Source organism: Schistosoma haematobium, chromosome 3 (assembly GCF_000699445.3).
Source record: "Schistosoma haematobium chromosome 3, whole genome shotgun sequence".
NCBI lineage: Eukaryota > Metazoa > Platyhelminthes > Trematoda > Strigeidida > Schistosomatidae > Schistosoma > Schistosoma haematobium.
In genome coordinates this window covers 22,683,138-22,701,898 of record NC_067198.1, presented here as the reverse complement: position 1 = coordinate 22,701,898, position 18,761 = coordinate 22,683,138, and the positions used below count along the sequence as shown (strand labels likewise).

At 37.7% G+C, this 18,761-nt stretch overlaps 1 protein-coding gene across 2 annotated transcripts; it reads left to right on the top strand.

The window, feature by feature from the left end:
* The first annotated feature begins 5,766 nt into the window (after window positions 1–5,766).
* NDUFA9_1 (39kDa subunit of ndufa9, NADH:ubiquinone oxidoreductase) lies at window positions 5,767–17,403 on the top strand. 2 transcript variants are annotated; one of them, XM_035730646.2, is made up of 5 exons: window positions 5,767–5,841; window positions 7,253–7,512; window positions 8,608–8,968; window positions 14,682–14,940; window positions 17,065–17,403. In XM_035730646.2, the coding sequence occupies exons 1-5, from the start codon at window positions 5,796–5,798 to the stop codon at window positions 17,309–17,311; spliced, it is 1,173 nt and encodes a 390-aa protein (XP_035586824.2). In that variant the 5' UTR covers window positions 5,767–5,795; the 3' UTR covers window positions 17,312–17,403. The 2 variants fall into 2 exon arrangements, with proteins under 2 accessions (XP_035586824.2, XP_051069265.1); XM_051218991.1 differs by having other exon boundaries at window positions 5,767–7,211.
* The last annotated feature ends 1,358 nt before the right edge of the window (window positions 17,404–18,761 follow it).

Below are 18,761 nucleotides of genomic sequence, written 5' to 3'. Positions count from 1 at the left end.
CCAAAATCCACTTAGTTCTGCAACGCCTCCAGCAAAATGGTTTTCGCCTTCGCCCAGAAAAATGCCAGTTCTTCTTACGTTCCGTTAAATACCTGGGGTTTATCTTTGATTCTTCCGGACGACACCCTGATCTTCAAAATACTTACGCGATCCAAAAATGCCTGGCCACACTAATGTCTCCTCACCGCGATCATTTCTGGGAATGATTAGCTACTATTCAGCATTTCTTCCATCACTTCATGACCTACGATATCCATTAAATCGTCTGCTAGAAAAGAATGCTACTTGGAATTGGTCAACGCACTTGAGTCAACCTATTCAAAATTAAAAGCCATGCTAAGTTCCAATCTACTGCTAACCCACTACAGTCCGAAACTACCCATTGTGATTGCTGCTGAAGCTTCAACACATGGACTGGATGTCGTACTCTCGCATATCTTTCCCGACGGTTCAGAGAAAGAGGTGATGCACGCTTTGAGAACACTAACACCTGCTGAGAAACGCTACAGCCGGATCGAGGAGGAAGCGTTAGTTCTAATTTTCGCTGTCCGACGACTCCACCAATTCATTTACGGGAGACGTTTCACCTTGCTCACAGACCATAACACGTTGTTATCAATCTTTGTATAAAAGAAAGGCATTCCTGCCCATTCTGCTAATCGTCTTCAATTTCGGGCGTTGGCGCTATTGGGGTACGACTTCGACATCCAGTATCGACGTTCCGAAGGTTTCGGTCAAGCAGACTTATCAGTAACCATTCTACTACTAATGAAGACACACTCATAGCCATAATATCAACGGAAGGGGATTCCGGTGCTACACTGTTAGCAAACGCTGTTTGAGAAGCTACCAGAGAAGACCCGATTATCCAAGAAGCGATCACCTATGTTTTGAGCAGATGGCCAATTAAGCAGCTGAGTGGTGATACGCAACAACTAGCGAATCGTCGCAGCGCCCTCTGTGTTGTTAACGATTGTCTGATGTTCGGTGATCGCGTAGTAGTTCCAACAACCCTACGTTCCAAGGTCCTAAGCCAATTTCACTCTGGACACCCAGGGATAAACCGTATGAAATCCATCGTTCGCAGCTATGCGTATTGGCCGAACATGGACAAGCAGATTGTCGACGTCGTTAAAAGACGTTCACATTGTCAAACATCTGCGAAAAATCCCCCTAAGTTGTCTCCAGTACCCTGACCAAAGTCAGAAAAACCCTGGTCGCGAGTGCATATTGACTTCACCGGACCACTAGATGGTAACAGAAATCTGATATCAGTTGACCCCTACTCCAAATGGCCGGAGATATTACCAATTGCGCCACCCTCTACAACTTGAACCATCGAGCTCCTTAATCAGATCTTCGCTCAGCATGGTCTTCCTGGAACCGTAGTAACAGACAATGGTTCACAGTTCACATCTAGCCATTTTCGAGAATTTCGCCTGCAAAACTCAATCACCCATGTCCATTCTCCGCCATATCACCCACAATCTAATGGATAAGCTGAAAGGTTCGTCGTTACATTTAAACGAGCCATGCTAAATCACGAGAAGAAGGGGCCACAGAAGATATCATAGAATATCCTTCTGGCTCTGGGTGGTTACCTCGGAGGTCAAATCGCAAACGAAGGCACCCAAAGAAATTTTATGTAAACCCTCGGTTACATCGCTATTAATTTTTCAAAGGGAGGTGTTGGGATATTCAGAAAAATATCCCCAAAAAAATATTCTGTTATGTTTAATGCTATCCTTGAACGTGAGTGTCATTTTCCTGTTGGTCAATGTTCACAGCAGTCCTAACTGTATAAATATTCATTTGTCTGTAAAGTATTATTCTTATTCCTATCCTTATTCTTCTCCTGACCCCATGAGCAACTTCATCTACGGTTTGTGTTCTGATATGTCGGAGAGTGGGTAACAGTACTGAGGTCGTACTGGGATATCTGAAGTTAGTCGGTCTGTAGAAGTTAGAGTAGCCACCCCGCGTCCACATTGTAACAATTCATTAGATGAGGAATTTTAGTTTGTATGTAAGATCACTATGTCAAAAATGGTGCAAGATTTGCTACCACATGTTATCCATTTAGGCCAACATGTTATAAGCTAGATTCATCATAGAAAAAAGCAAACAAATTTCAGCGCATAAAAATATGATTGTCCGTAGTAAAACTAGGATGCGCAATATAAAGTTTGGCGTTATGCGACAAACAACTGTTTATGGAGAAATAATGCGGATCAGATTTAGAGTTGTCCACAACAGTTGGAAATACTAATTATATCTAATTTCTTGGCGTTCCTTATTAGTAATCGCCAGTCAGCAAATGTGACAGGCGTCGGGAAGGAAGAACTGTTAATCCTTCTGATGTATCATTTTCATAGAGTCGGGAGTAGAAGTGGGTCATACGTTTCGTATATCTGGATTTTGTGGGACTGATAAAGAAAAGACAGAAATGGATAAGCCGTAGAGCGGAAAATTTTTCTGACTACTGAAGTTAAACCACTTGTGATAGGAACATTAAAGCATAAGGAACTAGATTTGTTTCCTGTTGTTAGATAGACAGTTAAGCAAGTACATTTTTGTGAATGAAAGAAATCAAGCCATCGGCATGGTAACAAATGAATACAAGACTACATGAATTGAGATGAATCAGAAGATTGAAGGCAGTTTGAGACTATGCTTGCCTCTAAGATGAAGCAAAGGCGATACAGTGTTTTAATGCTAATGGATTTCTAGTTCTCTTAGAGAAAGTATGGTTATTTTTATTCACCTTTAGCTAACCCCTTTCGTTTTGACCTGAAGGTCCACTTCGAGGTTTGTTGGTTAAATAGAAATTCAGTTTGAGGTTACAAATATTTGTCACACAAGACGTTTAAACAGCAAAGCGACATCAGTATCATAGATTAGTCACTTTGGACCAAACAACAAGGAGCCATAGACAGACATAGTGCTTTGCTCCGTATACATTGGCGGACTAAAGTTATTTCACCACCATCATTTTCGCCTGTCAGAAACGACACAATCCCTGGCTTTGTAACGTTAGGCTCTCTTACGGTTGCAGTGTATTTTACTATTGCTTTAATTCAAGCTTCAAGCTAAACATCTAGATGGAATATACTGCTTCTACGCGTACCATGTCACAAGCAACTAAGATATCTATAACGTCTACAGTTAGCTATTGATTTAATACGTCACACTCTTATGGAGTTAACTAACTGTACCAATTGTAAGATACCAATATGAATAGATGATTTATCAAAAACCATGAAAGAAAGACGTTTATGATTGTAGTTGCTACGATAAGAAATTAAGTGATTAGTAGGATAAATAAGTTGAACGCTGACGGACTTGAGATACCAAAATTGATAAGCATTAGAAGATAAATTAGGAGAAACTCGCGATAATTCCGGGTACGTAAATAAAAGCGAATAATGAAACTTCAAGCATCTAGAAAACAAAATTGATGAAAGGAATGATAGCGTAAAGAGGTGGTGTGTCATAATTGGTGAGTGGAGGCGCTCTCTGTGTGTCACCACTTGGTCCTTCACGTATAATGACAGTGAATGTTAAAGTCCCTTGAGGTTCAGTGGGCGATCTGGAAGTAGTTAACAAAGCTCCGTAGAGTCTGGGAACAAAGCTGTTTAAAGTTGATGATAATGGACGGATGGTGATACGTCATGGCAATTATTAACCATTCTTCTCACCTTACTTTGTGTTAGGGAAACCTTTGACTGTATAGCACAGGCTGAACCCTTTGTACCTTATGTTAAGCAAGTGTTCGTTTTGTCTCTTCCTTTATAGTCTGTTAGACTATGGAATGACGTATGCATATGTGTATATAAACTAACATGTATACATTATTCAATCAAAATGTGAGAATGTAGTAGACGCTCTTATAGTGATGACGGGAAAGTATGAACATATTCAGTCATCTAGTATGTCTATTTCCTTTATAAATATTGTCATAACTTACTGTTTTATTATAAAATCTAAGCTATGTCTAGACCAAGAATATATGGTTCGATATAAATATTGAATGCAGCTTGATTACATAAAATACAACCTTGCAATTTCTTTAACTGCTTTTAATATGTGCGTCTTATTCACACTCAGGTCTGTAAATCCTTTCCAAACTTTAGAAAAGTTTCTTATATATTGCGCAGCATAGTTGATCATGTAGACTGTAAAACGTAAATATAAAAATGTCTCGAAAATAGGGGATTTTGCAAAGTTTCCGTCTCAGACGTTTTTTAATACGACGATCCTAAAGTCAGTCTAATTACTATATATGTGTTGAAGGGCGTGTGATCAAGGCTGACTAGTTAATGCAAGAAACGCGCAACACAACGGACTCAAAAGCTATTTGATGCGGATGCCTGATCAGGCTCTTTCAAACAAAACCATGTTCGAACAAGCCTGTAAAGTCAACAGATATGTTGAAGACTTATAAAATTATTTACTACCCCAAATTTCAATCACTTGCATCCATGAGGCTGATAAGAACCCAACATTCGTAGTTAAAATGGCTATCTTATGGCGCTGTAGCGGTAAATAAATCCCCAAAATAAATAGCACTAAGTTTTCGACATTGGATGCTGACCATACGTTTTAGTGGACTCATCTAGCTGAAGGCGCTCGGTCAGGCATCCGCACCAGATCACGTGTGGTAACGCCGTGCTCAACATCAACCGCAATCGCTAGCCAGATTAGATCAGAGAATTCCGATATATTGGTCATCGCCAAATATACTCTTCCGATCTCCTCGACTCTGTCTTTTGATTTCTCTTGGTGGGAACGAAATATATTAGAAGGTGTTACTGGTAGAAGCGTTGTCAAACACTGAATACTTGTGACATCATCAGCGCGCTGGGTTTAAATGTAACATAAGAGATTATGTTCTATAATTCCAGAACTAAATGTGTCTGCTTGTAAACCAAACACACAATTGTCAATAACTACAACGTAGAGGGCGTGCAATTTCCTTCACTCCCATCTAAAATTGATCCAAAGGTAATAGTAAGCCAAGACACTAAGATCACAACACACTGTCATCGAAGTACACCTAAAGGATTTGGGACTATAATGATGTTAAGGCGAGCTTTCATCCAGTCAGATACGAATATGTTCCCCATGATTTACTCAATAGATGCCTAACTTAGAAAATTGTGCAAGCCGCAAGCTCCTGTTTAAAAGGTAGCTCTCATTCTTTGAGTAAGTACGAAGAACAAATATCCTCACAATTACGTAGCTGCTTGTCTCTCTATGTTAAAACAATTGACTTTACCGATGATCAAAATGTTATTTGATTTTCGTGTGTACGATACTAAGAAATGTCTTTGAGAAAAGCCTTTTCGCTTTTGTCCTATGAACCAAGTCAGAAGGGCTCTAAGTACACAGCGTTGATGTCTAAAAGCCAAGAATAAACAAAATCTCCATTGGGAAGTTTTCTATCAATTCTTGCAACATACCACTGGAAAAAGTAATGGCTACATCTCCCATTAAATCACTCGAGCGAACATCAGACACCAGTAGGGGCCCTCTAGGAAGGAACTGACACAGGCCCTGGGCTTTCCGTCTTCAAAATAAAAATATTTTAATCTCAACTCAGCTGAAAAATTCTAACATGAAGATACGTTCAAAAAGAAATCAGATGGTTCATATAATCTCTCTAACTTCACAGGTTATTGCATGCTCCCTTCATAGATACAGTGCTACTAAATGGCTAAAGTAACAGTTGTCTTCCATTTCTTTGTATTAACGCTGATGACCTCTGATTCCGAATTGACTTGTGCGCTACAGTTATGAGCAAAGTCTCCGGGTTCTTTAAGAAGACAGGTTTTAGCTCATGCAAGTTCACTTGGTTCATAAGTACTAAAGAATAGGTTTGGTGGCGTGTTTCTTTGGTGCACGTGTCAATAGTGAACATTATTTCGTACAATTCAGAAGACGCGGAGTGTTACAAATTTGTGCCACATTCTACGTTAAATAGGTGTTGAGAGTCTACCTCAATGACTAGGTCCTGAGAGATAAATACCTAGTTTCGTTGTGCATTCTTCTTTCTATAGCCAGAAAATAGATATTATCTGTCCCATATGTCGTCTAATGTGGAACACCAAAATGAGACCTATATCCGCGCTGTGATTTCATCTACAAAATTAGTAGAATCAGTGCGTCGAACTTTAATATTCCTGGTTGTCACAGTAATCTAGGTGGCTTCCTAAAGCATCACTACGTACTTGTAGATGAGTAAAAAGTCCCTCAGATCGGTTTTTTTGCCAGTGTCCGGAAAACCTTTGAAATTTTTTGTCATCTCCATGAAACAAGGTCACGTCATCTTCCCTGCCAAGGTCTTTAGGCTATCTATAGCATTAACGAAACGTGCTTGTTAGATGTACTTGTAGTTTAAAATGTTGATGGTTTGCAAGTGTATAGTCTTAGGAAGTCTAAATCGAGTGCTCTGTCTGACCACAACTTAGAATTAACGAGGTCAGCTTAATGCAATAGTTAACGCATGTTGTAATAGAGCCAACCACTTTAGAATGAGCATTTCCCATATTTTGGTTCCTTTGTCGTATGTCTTGTAACATTTATACTGCTAATCGAGTGGCTAGATAAAACTGTGATTTTCTTAGGTTACCAAGCCCTCAATTTAAAGCTATTCTGAAAAGAAGTGGAGCCGTTTTAGACCCTGCATACATAATAGTAGTCAGCGGATACAATATATTTATCCGTCATGTAGTTTTATTCGAAGTGTTTGAACTTTTCAATCATTTGTATACTCACTGTGGGCAGACGTGCGTAACTGCTTATTGTAAGCCCCGACACCTACTTTCATCGTTTTGCTTTTATAGGAAAGCTTTCTCACGTCAGAAAAATCTTTTAGTCCATGGTAAATGTGCATTTAGCTCTTCGCAGAAGTACTAGAGCATTTTTTTGTATAGAAAAAGCATATGGGTAGTCGTTTTACTAGTGTAAAACCATGTATTGAAGCATATCCTCTATTATTCGAAGTGAACTTGTGTATCCTTGGACTCCGTGTGAGATCCAAAATACTAGTCTTGAATAAGAGTAGTGGTTGTTTTGAACTTTGTTTAATTTTCTACGTGGTAGCGTCACAAAATTTAAGCTCTTCGAGGGTCTATGTACTTGTTGCTGTTTTTGTCTGACAATTAACCCACTACTCATTAATTTGTATTCTTGTCTTGTGTCGTTGTAAGGTAATTTGTGGATATGTCGTATTCCCCTTTGGATGGTTTAGGTAATCGTTTCTTCACAACCACTTCTGGATGCTTGGTAGAGGAGCCCATTGTTCTAAGCAAATTGAAACGGGGGACTGGTGGGAGAGCTTCATTTAATGGCATGACCGTGACCGTGTTTGGTGGGACTGGATATTTAGGCCGGAATTTAATGGCACAGCTCGCCAAAACTGGAACACAGATTATCCTTCCATACAGATGTGATCCTCATATGATCAGAGATGTAAAAGTTATTGGGGATCTGGGGCAAGTTTTATTTTTGGTACGTAATTCTTAGGACTTCTTTTTTGCATGCAAACTTGAATGTAGTATTCATGTGTATTCAGGAACATTCAATACTTATCTCGAGATTGATTGAATTCTTCCATATACTTATTTTCATCTTTCTCGTTTTTTTGGGGGAGAGTAGGGTTTCATCCGCTCTTGCCAATGTTGTTATATAGACCCAGTCGCCGTGACACCATTTCCTCAATAACAATGTGAATTAAAGGTCTTTTTACCTGAGAATGATGTTCCTTTTGGCGAACTTAATAGATAGATCATCGAGCTGTCGTCCCTAGGTTAAATAATCTAATTGATTTGAAACTTAAACAATCATGTGATGCTGAGTATTTTAAAAGTCAAGTGTACTGTGAATAAGTGCCGTCCAAAGAAATGGATTTTTCATAAAGTTATCCTTGATGTGCATTGTTCCGCTGCCGTATTCGTTGAAAGTGTACTCTATTTTTATCCCTGCCTTATATTATTTCGTCAATTTTGGGACGACGATTTCTATATTGTTTGGGAGCATAGGAGTTCATGTGTCGACGATTTTCTTATAAATTTGTGTACATTTATGGAATAAAATAGCATTTCATCCTCATATATGGTTTGAATACTGGAACTAAATCCAGTTGTCCAACTTGGAATGGTACTTCAGTTATATGGCCATTGTTTATTGGTTGAACCAGTTATGTTGTATGCTTTAAGACAGTGACAAGCTTACCTAAATATCTTAAATCTATGTTCAAATGTAGTAACTAGCAGTTTGCTGGTGATTTTTGGAACTTCCTGCTGTTGTGAACATAAAGTGCACAAATCTAAGTTTTCTCGATGCTCAGTTTGTTTATTTTTATGCATAAATTTTGTCCATGATTCTCTCCCCCTCCTCTCTCTCTCTCTCTCTCTCTCTCTATATATATATATATATATATATATATATATATATATATATATATATATATATATATATATATATATATATATATATATGCAGAATTCAGAAATCTCAACTACCCCCCCCCTTTATGATATAAATGTTTTTAGTGCGGCGTTACTATTCTGAAGAACTAATATGATGTTTACATTAAATTTATAGCCTTTTGATTTGAAAGATGATGAATCCTTAAGAAAAGCCATGAAGTATAGTGATGTGGTCATCAATCTAACAGGCACAGATTCTGACACTCGAAACTTTACTATTGAACATGTACACATTGATGCGGCCTCGCGGATTGCAAGGATATCTAAAGAATTAGGAGTTCAGCAACTGGTCCATGTGTCTGCACTGTGTCAAAATAAGAATCCTCCGAAATATGTTCGGAAGCCCTCTCGATATATGATATCTAAAGCAATTGGTGAAGAGGAGGTTCTGCGTGAACGCCCAGACGCTACGATTTTCAGACCAGCTGAAATATGGGGACCACATGATCGTTTTTTGTGCTATTTTGCTTCAAGACGTAAGTTTAGTTGCTTCTTTTTAGTACTTTGTTAATTTACTAAAATCACAGTTTATGATTTAAGCGTAGCAGAATGTCTGTTATTAAGTCGCGTAGAAAAGTAGATTTAAATATATTTACGTTCCCTACTCGCTTTTTGGTTTCTGTTTTCGAGATATATGTATGAGTAAAGGTGTTTTTTTCTCAATCCATACAACTATTTGTCTAGCATTAGTGTTTATCTCCTTGACATAATGATTCAAGCAGCACGAGGGTCTCTTTATATTACTGAAATTACCTCGCACTTAGAATCTCCCTAACTTCGTATCTGTTAATTTTATCAGTTCAAGGAATTGTTATCAAATATACATCCAAGTAATTAGATGCTTAAAGTCACAATATATATTATATTACAAACTAAAATATGTTTTATCCAGTGATTAAGTTTATAATTATGCATCTGTTTAGGTTATATACTCGACTCGTAGAGGCTCTTGTGTTATGGAAAATAAATGCCTTGTTTACAGACCAAGTAGCTTTTGTCTCTCGTTTTACAGATCTCAGTTGTGTTATCCATAGAGACTTGTAAGGTCACGCACTAAGAAAACACCATCTGATGTGATCTTAAGCTATTGTATACACATACAGATAGTGATTTTAATAAATACTCGTACAAACAATGAGAATATTTTATTTTCTTAGGGATCATATCTCTCTGTTCGTGCTCCTGTGTACCACTATACTGTGATATATCAAATTTGTGCCCCCAACAAAGTGGATATTCCTATAATCATTTCATAATATCATTACTTATACAAAATGTAGGTTAAACTTAACTCGAATTCTCATAAAACTTCATTATGAATGGACAGATTAGGTACATTGTATCGTTAGGACATGAAACCAGGTTATTTACGAGATGGTGATTAATCAGCAAAAAATAAACGCAACTTCAAAGTCAGGAGCAGTGATAGGTAACCTAAAACATCATTTACTCTAGTCTACCTTTGACCTAATCCAATGTAACAGATGCACTAAAGCTATCCAGTTAAGACGAGTAGATGTATGGTTCATGAAATAGTCTGGTTGCCAACATCTGTCCATTGTTCTCTTCCTGGTTTACTCTTTTAAGGTGCATTGCAGAATGATTTAGGTGGAAGCGAATAATTTTAAAACCAAGACTTCTCATTGAAAAATTATAATATTACGAACTACAGAAATTCAAAAGGTTTTACCAGTAAAAGATAAAATTCTGTTCAACAGTTGAATAAAAGTAACACAAGTAAAACACCAAGGATTCATTGCACTTGCAAAGAACGCAGGGTCCCTAGCACAATTGTCCAGTTACCACGACTGTTTTGTCATCTATATATAATACCTGACAGCTGACCTAAACAGCACCCGTGGCTTCGTAAACCATCGGTGATCCACCATATATATATATATATATATATATATATATATATATATATATATATATATGATTGCTTAGAATCTTCTCATTATGACCACAAAGAGGTCAGACCGGTGTCTAGAATATGAGCTCCAGTCGTCATCTTGAGCTGTCATTTAGAAAACTGAAGAAGCCCGGGCAAGTTTAGGATCTAGGAGTGGGTACACAAAAGAAAACACCAAGGATTCATTGCTATTAATCACATGCAAAGAACGCAGGGTCCCTAGCATATATATATGACTTCACCCATACCAAGAACAGTCTGACTTAACGTTGTCGTGCTGGATAAAGAATGATTTTAAGAAAGCTAATTTTTATTTAACACTAGTCAGAGAAACTTTCTATATGGTTAGTCGTTTCACGTTGTAGTGAAATACCTTGTCTCAGTTGAATTTCGCCACAATTGAAAATTGTGTGAGACAATTGGATGCACTTATATATTTTATTCACCACTATCTGGAAAGACTTCATATCAGTTGACCCAAGTTAATAAATCTAAACCACATTTAACAAATTAACATAATTGGATATTTGTGTAGTAAATGTTTGTCTCGTGACTTTGTTTATATTCAATAATTTTTGTTCTAATTATCACTCTAAATAAGTTCGGATCATATTGTCCAGTCGAATTTTGTGAATATGGTTTCATTTCCGATGTTTTCTAAACATCCGATCTCCAACTGTTATCAAACTTTGTTCAAATCTCGATAAGTCTTTATAAGTTCATTGGCTAGTTTAAACTGGTTGATTTCATAGTTGGATTTAGAATAGTAAAAATTTCGATTATAAGATAGGAAGTGGAAAGTTATTCAGGATTATTCACACCTTAGTCAAGTGGATGTCAGTGTCATGACTCACGAGATTATATTCATTTTTATTATTAGCAATAGAATGACCGTAGCTGCTGCCTTGACGTGGTGGCCAGGCTTACCTATCGTGATGACCCAACCGAGCTATATTAACTGGAATGTATGTTCCTGTAGGTTCTACCACTCCAGGGAGGTCGATTGGAGGACGGTAAGACTAAAAGCAGCAACTCAAGGTCTGAGGGCGAATTCGTACTGCTGACTGTAGAGGGGTGTGACAGCAGTAAGGTGTTTCCCTCGGACAACCAGCATCTGCAGCGATGCTGCCTTCTCACAAGGAAGGAAAGGGTTAGAAAAGGCCGGCCCTAAAATGTCACATCTCACCTTATCTGAAAGATCTCCGTCTCCGGTGGTAAGGCCCTTTGAAGAACGGAGCTAACACGTTAAAAACTTCACACACAAAACGTCCGTGCGTGACCGACCTCAAGCGGTTGTCCCTTGGGTCCTAATCTACCTTCTTTTCCAGGCTCCTCAAAATATACCCTTCCACGGTGTGGGCAACCGGGAAGTGATACCAGCCCTCATACTCGTAACAGCACACAAGACGAAGTTGGTCGCAATCAAATCTTTCCTACACCTAATAACTCTCTTCTCTCCACGACTAACCCTTCTCACTTCGCGCCGCTAATTCAAACGATTTGAGTACGCGGAACGTTATTCCCAGTCTCCTGAAACCACGCTGTTAACTACATGTAGGAGCTTTTAACATCCGAACACTGTGCCAAATAGGACAACAGGCTTCCTTAGCTAGGACTTTAGAATCTCGCACCATCGATGTGTGCTGCGTCTCCGAAACGCGCATACAGGATACGAGTAGCGTCATTCATTTGATCTCATCAGATCAAAATAAAGAACCATCTCGATTCGCGCTCCGTGTGTTTGGAAGCCCTGATGCTGCTTCCCGTGGCCTCACTGGTGAAGGTATAGCATTGAGTCCTAGGGCAGAACTAGCTCTGAGTTCTTAGGTAGAATCTGGGCACTGGGCATAATCTCATCTGACTGGTTTCAATCACTGATTGTGCCAGTCTATAAGAAAGGACGAAAGTCCTCTTGTGGCAATCACAGAGGAATCAGTTTGACTAATAGACACACATTCAGACGTCCCACAATAGTAGTATTTCTCGACCTTAAGGCGGTATTTGACTCTGTCGATTGTGAGGTTCTATGGCAGTGTTTGTCACTGAAAGGAGTGTCAAAGAAGTACATTAACCTTATGCAGGCTCTCTACCCGAACACAACTGGCCGAGTGAGAGCTTATGGCGAACTGTTATCAGAATTGATTACCTCAAGTGGCGTTCGTCAGGACTGAGCACTCTCTCCATTCTTGTTTAATTTTGTCGTTGATGTGCTTTCAGAGATAACACTTTCCTCATCTAAATTTCCAGGGGTTGAACTTTTACCGGGAGATTCACTTGTTGACTTAAATTATGCCGTTGACATAGTTCTATTTGATGAAGACGCTGATAAAATGCAAAGTCTTCTGACCACCGTAAGAAACAATGCAAACATGTTCGGGATGCGGTTCTCCCCTTCAAAATGCAAAATTTTGCTTCGGAATTGGGTTGCATCGGCACCTGAACTAATGATAGGGAGTGAAGTAGTTGAGCGTGTCGACCACTCCACTTGTCTTGGGAGTCACATCAGCCTTTGTGGTTTAGTGTGTGACGAAATCTCAGCACAGATACAGAAGACTCGACTAGCTTTTGCCAACTTGCGCCATTTATGGCGTAGGCGGTATATCCGTCTACCAACCAAAGGACGAGTTTACTGTGCAGCAGTTCGTTCCGTCCTACTTTATGGCAGTGAAACATGGCCGGTAAGAGTAGAGGATATCCGTAGGTTACTAGTATTTGATCATAGGTGTCTTCGAAGTACTGCCCGTATATCCTGGGACCATCGAGTAAGTAATGCAGTTGTCAGGAAACGGGTACTAGGTAAGGATGGCAAATCAATTGATGACGTAGTGGAACTTCATCAGTTGAGATGACTGAGACATGTGTTACGTATGCCCAACCACCGACTGCCCCGATGTGCGATGTTTTATGGTGTAGAAGTAGGTTGGAAAAAGGCTAGAGGCGGCCAGACCAAGACACGGCACAAGTCCATGAATTCACTGACAAGTGGGCTGACCCATGTTGATAGGTGTAGACCACCTGGTTGGGATCCGCGATACGATAGCAACCGATGGTTATAGACCTTAAATAACATGACTCAAAACCGTTTGCAATGGCACAGGCGCATCCACTCTTTGTGTTCTTTCAAATTCTAATCTTCTGAATTCGTGATGTCCCCTTTTTTTCTCTTTCCAAATTTATTTCACTGGATTACACTCCTTGAATAATATCTTCAAACCCTAATCTTTACGATTACTGCTTATACTCTTAACATCTACCACTGTGGGATTTGAATCGACAATTGTATCTCTATGCTAATGTGATGTGGCAACTTGAACTGATATACATATGTACGAAGTTCTACGTTGTTGCTGGCGAACTGACGGAAGGGTTGTTTATGTTGACTTCCGATGTTTCTGTAAATCGTTCACGTATCAAACTAGCTATCGATCAAAAAGTTCGTATGTTTTCATACACACCTCGCTCTAACTTTGTCAGTTACCACCTAATAACTTTTTATTAATAGTCCTTTTCCACATAATTAAGACCGCGTTAAGCAGCATATTTCCAATAAAAAAAATAATAACGCGACCTTTATCTGAAATTCCTAGTAAAATACATTCTACACCATCATAATCGTTCCTTTGTAAATGTAAGTTTCAGTTTAAACGGTGGTATGGCAACTTGAACTGATGTACATACGTACGAAGTTCTACGTTGTTGCTGACTGACTGATTAGTAATAGAGTGATTACATGGATTTTTAGTTAATTACCAATCATATTGCCTATCTTATTTTGTGTTTTGTCGTGTACTAATTTCCTGTCCGCTTTTAACAACGGTTATGGACTTTGGGCGACATAGTTATAAGAGAATATATATTCTTAGTTGTGGTCATATCTTTTAAAACTTGGGGACAAGCCCACGATCCAAGTATCTTTGTGTTTGAAATGAAATCGGTTCTGCACTAGTAACCAAATAACTTTATTTTACTTCGTGGAAAATCCAAACATTTTGTTGCTTGATTGTCATATTTTTATGGCTGAACCTGTATACACTTCAAATATATTGTCCAAGTGATCCGAATTCCGGACATATAGTTTTCATATTTAAATTGACTGTCAGTTGACCTTTTAGAGATTTTTTTCGATTTCAAGTTTCGCATCTCAAAAGAAAGGTCAAATTCCCAAACGTGTCCTGTTTTACCTAGCACAGGGTACTTATCAGTATATAGATTTTGCTTTGAAGTTGGTCTTAAATTTATTGATTCTATGGTTTTTCATATTTATGCACTTTGTTCAGCTCGGCGACTCCATAGATTTCAAAATGTTCATATCCCATTATGGGCTCGTGGCAAAAATACCGTAAAGCAACCTGTTTGTATACATGATCTTGCCCGTGGAATTGTCAATTCATTGCATAATCCAGAGTCACTAGGACAGATTTATGAAGCCGTTGGTCCTCATCGTTATCGATTAGATGACTTAGTAAAGTGGATTTATTTCATTTGTCGATACTTACCTAGTGAGGTATACGTAACTTCAATGACCCCCTTGTTTTTGTAAGTAACTTATACATATATCACCATATACCATTCTAGTTTTCTATTTTTATACAACAATTAGTTCAGTACATTTTTTTGAAAACGAGACTGTTATATATTCACATTATTTTTTGAATCATCTATAAGAGTATCCATAATCAAGCTATTACGATGGCGTGATGATAAAATACAGAATGAAACAGAAGTAGCCGGATCGATAGTTTCTTTCATGATACCGACTTCCTAAAGGCAAGTATATAGGTTTTAGAACTGTTGACTAATCGACTAAGCATGTGTTTAAATATTAGTCTCAATTTATGTACTAAATGCTCAGTCAAAGGAGTATAACTATGGTTTACTTGTTGGTTAGAAAATGAATGATCAATAATAGAAATCAAGATGAATAAACAGTCCGTGACTACTCACTTCAAGTCTGTCATGACGTTGACTACATTGAATCTCATCTGTAGACTTTGTTGAGTTCTTTAATTCAAATATTTGTCGTACAGTAGTTTTAAAAAGTTTGTTTAAATGATCAATTAGTGAATCCAATTCTTAATAACCATTTTACATTATTTATCACGCCATCATTTCATTTATATTTTATTCACTTTGACGTAAGATATTTCCCAGACGTCATATTTAGTGTTATAGTGGGTAAGATATCCTACTTTCAACCACTAACTAGGTCTCAGGTTCGAATCCCACCCCATTTCGGTTTGGGGAACCGAGTATAATCGCTAGCCATTACATCAAGAATTTAGCTCGGAGCCGGATAGGTGAATCTGTACTTGATAAGTGAATCACACTATTTTGTCGTATCTTATCTTAAGTTTTATCTTCACTGTATCTATGAGCACGGTTGGTACAGATCTGGTAGACATTCATCTCTAGTGATTTTGAGACTTCATCATTATTTTACCTTTGGAATGTGTAGTACCCGATAATGACACTTCATAAGCAGAAATTATATAATTATTCTGCGTATACTCAATTAAGCGCATAAAATTAATCAATCAGAATTTTCGAATGCATAGATCAAACTATCTACCAATAAGCTTGAATTATAACAAGTGCTGTAGACAGTTGCTTTCTAGACAAAAAAATAATAGATCCTAGGTATTTCGAAAGGTTAATGACTTCTTGAATGACCCACGTTATTACCTCTTAACTGTGACACTTGGGATCTGAAATCGGTTGACGTTTTTGTCTCTAAATTGTAGTTGCCACACATTCTGCAATATATAATTGATATTTAGGAAGTTTCCTCAATTGTATTGTTATATATCATATTTTTAATAAATAATTGTAAGTTATCACGTTCACTAGCATAAATGTAGTAATTTTATTTTAAAATTGGCTTAGGACAATAACTAGAGTTTAGATTTTCGTATCGATGATTGCATACCTAGTATAGTGCATAAAATTTTCGTACCTCCAAAGCAATATTAAGTTGGGAAGTAGTGTGTTTATGTATATAATCTAAGTACAATGGTAGAAAGATCTACGTGTCAGTTATGATGACAATTTTTCGGCATTATGCAAGACTAGATAAGTGTCTACGAACATGTATTGAGTTCAGCGATGACATTTCATGTGATTGACAGCTGGTTTTTATTGATTCTTTGGTTTATGTATCAGCTAGGTTAACGAAGGTGATAAGGTTGATGATATTTCTATCTTTCTTTGTTAGTTATGTTGGCCCTATATTGATTAATCAGTGAGTGCTTCCTTTTGCAAATAGTACAGTTCTGTTGCTTCTATCCGAAATCAAACAGATAAGGTTAGTAGTTAATATTCGAGACGTAATTCTCTGCAAATTTTGATATTCTTCACGTCACGTTTTGTGGCTTGTTACTTGAAAACATTTATCAGCGAAACTAGTTTTTGACAATTTTTTGTCGTTTTGACTTCGGGAATGGCAGTGAACCTCCATTCACTGGTCAAAATATTATTGCAATAATTGTTAGTCATTATTCACTTAATACTAGGTTAAGAATTGTCTGTCAGAGTGAATTATGTTTATAGGGATTGTTTTATCATTTGTTGTCCACTTTCTTTGAATCACTCCATCAATTATTTTCTGTTTTACTGTTCTGTCTTCAAGTTAAAATGTATTCGTTTTATCTACATTTTACTCAGAGCCCGAACTTACCTCTATGAACGTCTTTCTCCCAATTATTCCCACCTTACATTTGAACGGTTAGAGAGAGAATGTGCTACGGATATTTTATCTGGTTGCCCAACACTTGATGACCTTAATATCAAGCTAAGCAAATTGGAGGACCACATTAATCATATTGTATTTCTTTACCGCCGGCAGCATTTCTATTGGGACGCTCTTGGTGAATTTCCGGAACCACCCCCTCCTCCTATCCAATTTCAATAAGTTTCTGCTTAATTTGAATTTAATACCTAGAATTCATAGTATGGTATTGTTGTTTGAGAAATAAATATATACAAACAATCACTCAACATTAATGCAAAATTTTAAATTGCCTAATCAGTTTATAACAATGGGTGGTAATGTAGTTATAGAAATTTAGACTTGAACATAGACCAGTTAAATATTAGCGAAATAATTGTGACCAGTGTTTGGTGACGGAAACAAATCGGACGGTAAATGCAATAGTGATACGTAACGTTTAGCTGTTGTTTTGACTCATCGAGGTAACAGGCATAAGAGAGTTGGCTGTCAGTAAGATTATTTCAGAAAAAATGCAATTGAGGTCTCTTGTCAGCTCAATGGATGAGGATGACTGGCAAGTTACTTTTTGGTATAGCCTGACCTCCAGTTACTATTTCTAGATAACAGGGTCAAGGAAACGTCACAACCAATCTCCCGTAACTGTGAGGTATCGTGTTTGGCTGGGTATCTTAATCAGATTTCAGGGTCTCCTAGAAATGGTGGTCCATCACCAGCTAGAGGCCATGAGCTGCATTACGTCCTACCCTGTAGGTGATTGACTGAATTTGTAAAAACGATTGGTTAGAATCTTCTCATTATGACCACAAAGAGGTCAGACCGGTGTCTAGAATATGAGCTCCAGTCGTCATCTTGAGCTGTCATTTAGAAAACTGAAGAAGCCCGGGCAAGTTTAGGATCTAGGAGTGGGTACACAAAAGAAAACACCAAGGATTCATTGCTATTAATCACATGCAAAGAACGCAGGGTCCCTAGCATATATATATGACTTCACCCATACCAAGAACAGTCTGACTTAACGTTGTCGTGCTGGATAAAGAATGATTTTAAGAAAGCTAATTTTTATTTAACACTAGTCAGAGAAACTTTCTATATGGTTAGTCGTTTCACGTTGTAGTGAAATACCTTGTCTCAGTTGAATTTCGCCACAATTGAAAATTGTGTGAGACAATTGGATGCACTTATATATTTTATTCACCACTATCTGGAAAGACTTCATATCAGTTGACCCAAGTTAATAAATCTAAACCACATTTAACAAATTAACATAATTGGATATTTGTGTAGTAAATGTTTGTCTCGTGACTTTGTTTATATTCAATAATTTTTGTTCTAATTATCACTCTAAATAAGTTCGGATCATATTGTCCAGTCGAATTTTGTGAATATGGTTTCATTTCCGATGTTTTCTAAACATCCGATCTCCAACTGTTATCAAACTTTGTTCAAATCTCGATAAGTCTTTATAAGTTCATTGGCTAGTTTAAACTGGTTGATTTCATAGTTGGATTTAGAATAGTAAAAATTTCGATTATAAGATAGGAAGTGGAAAGTTATTCAGGATTATTCACACCTTAGTCAAGTGGATGTCAGTGTCATGACTCACGAGATTATATTCATTTTTATTATTAGC

Excerpts from the sequence above, each read along its gene's own strand:
- NDUFA9_1 (XM_035730646.2), top strand. The coding sequence starts at position 5,796 with ATGAGCAAAGTCTCCGGGTTCTTTAAGAAGACAGGTTTTAGCTCAT. Across the intron at positions 5,842-7,252 it reads GAAGACAGGTTTTAGCTCAT|GTAATCGTTTCTTCACAACC; the intron begins GCAAGTTCACTT and ends TGGATGGTTTAG. Across the intron at positions 14,941-17,064 it reads TCAATGACCCCCTTGTTTTT|AGCCCGAACTTACCTCTATG; the intron begins GTAAGTAACTTA and ends CATTTTACTCAG.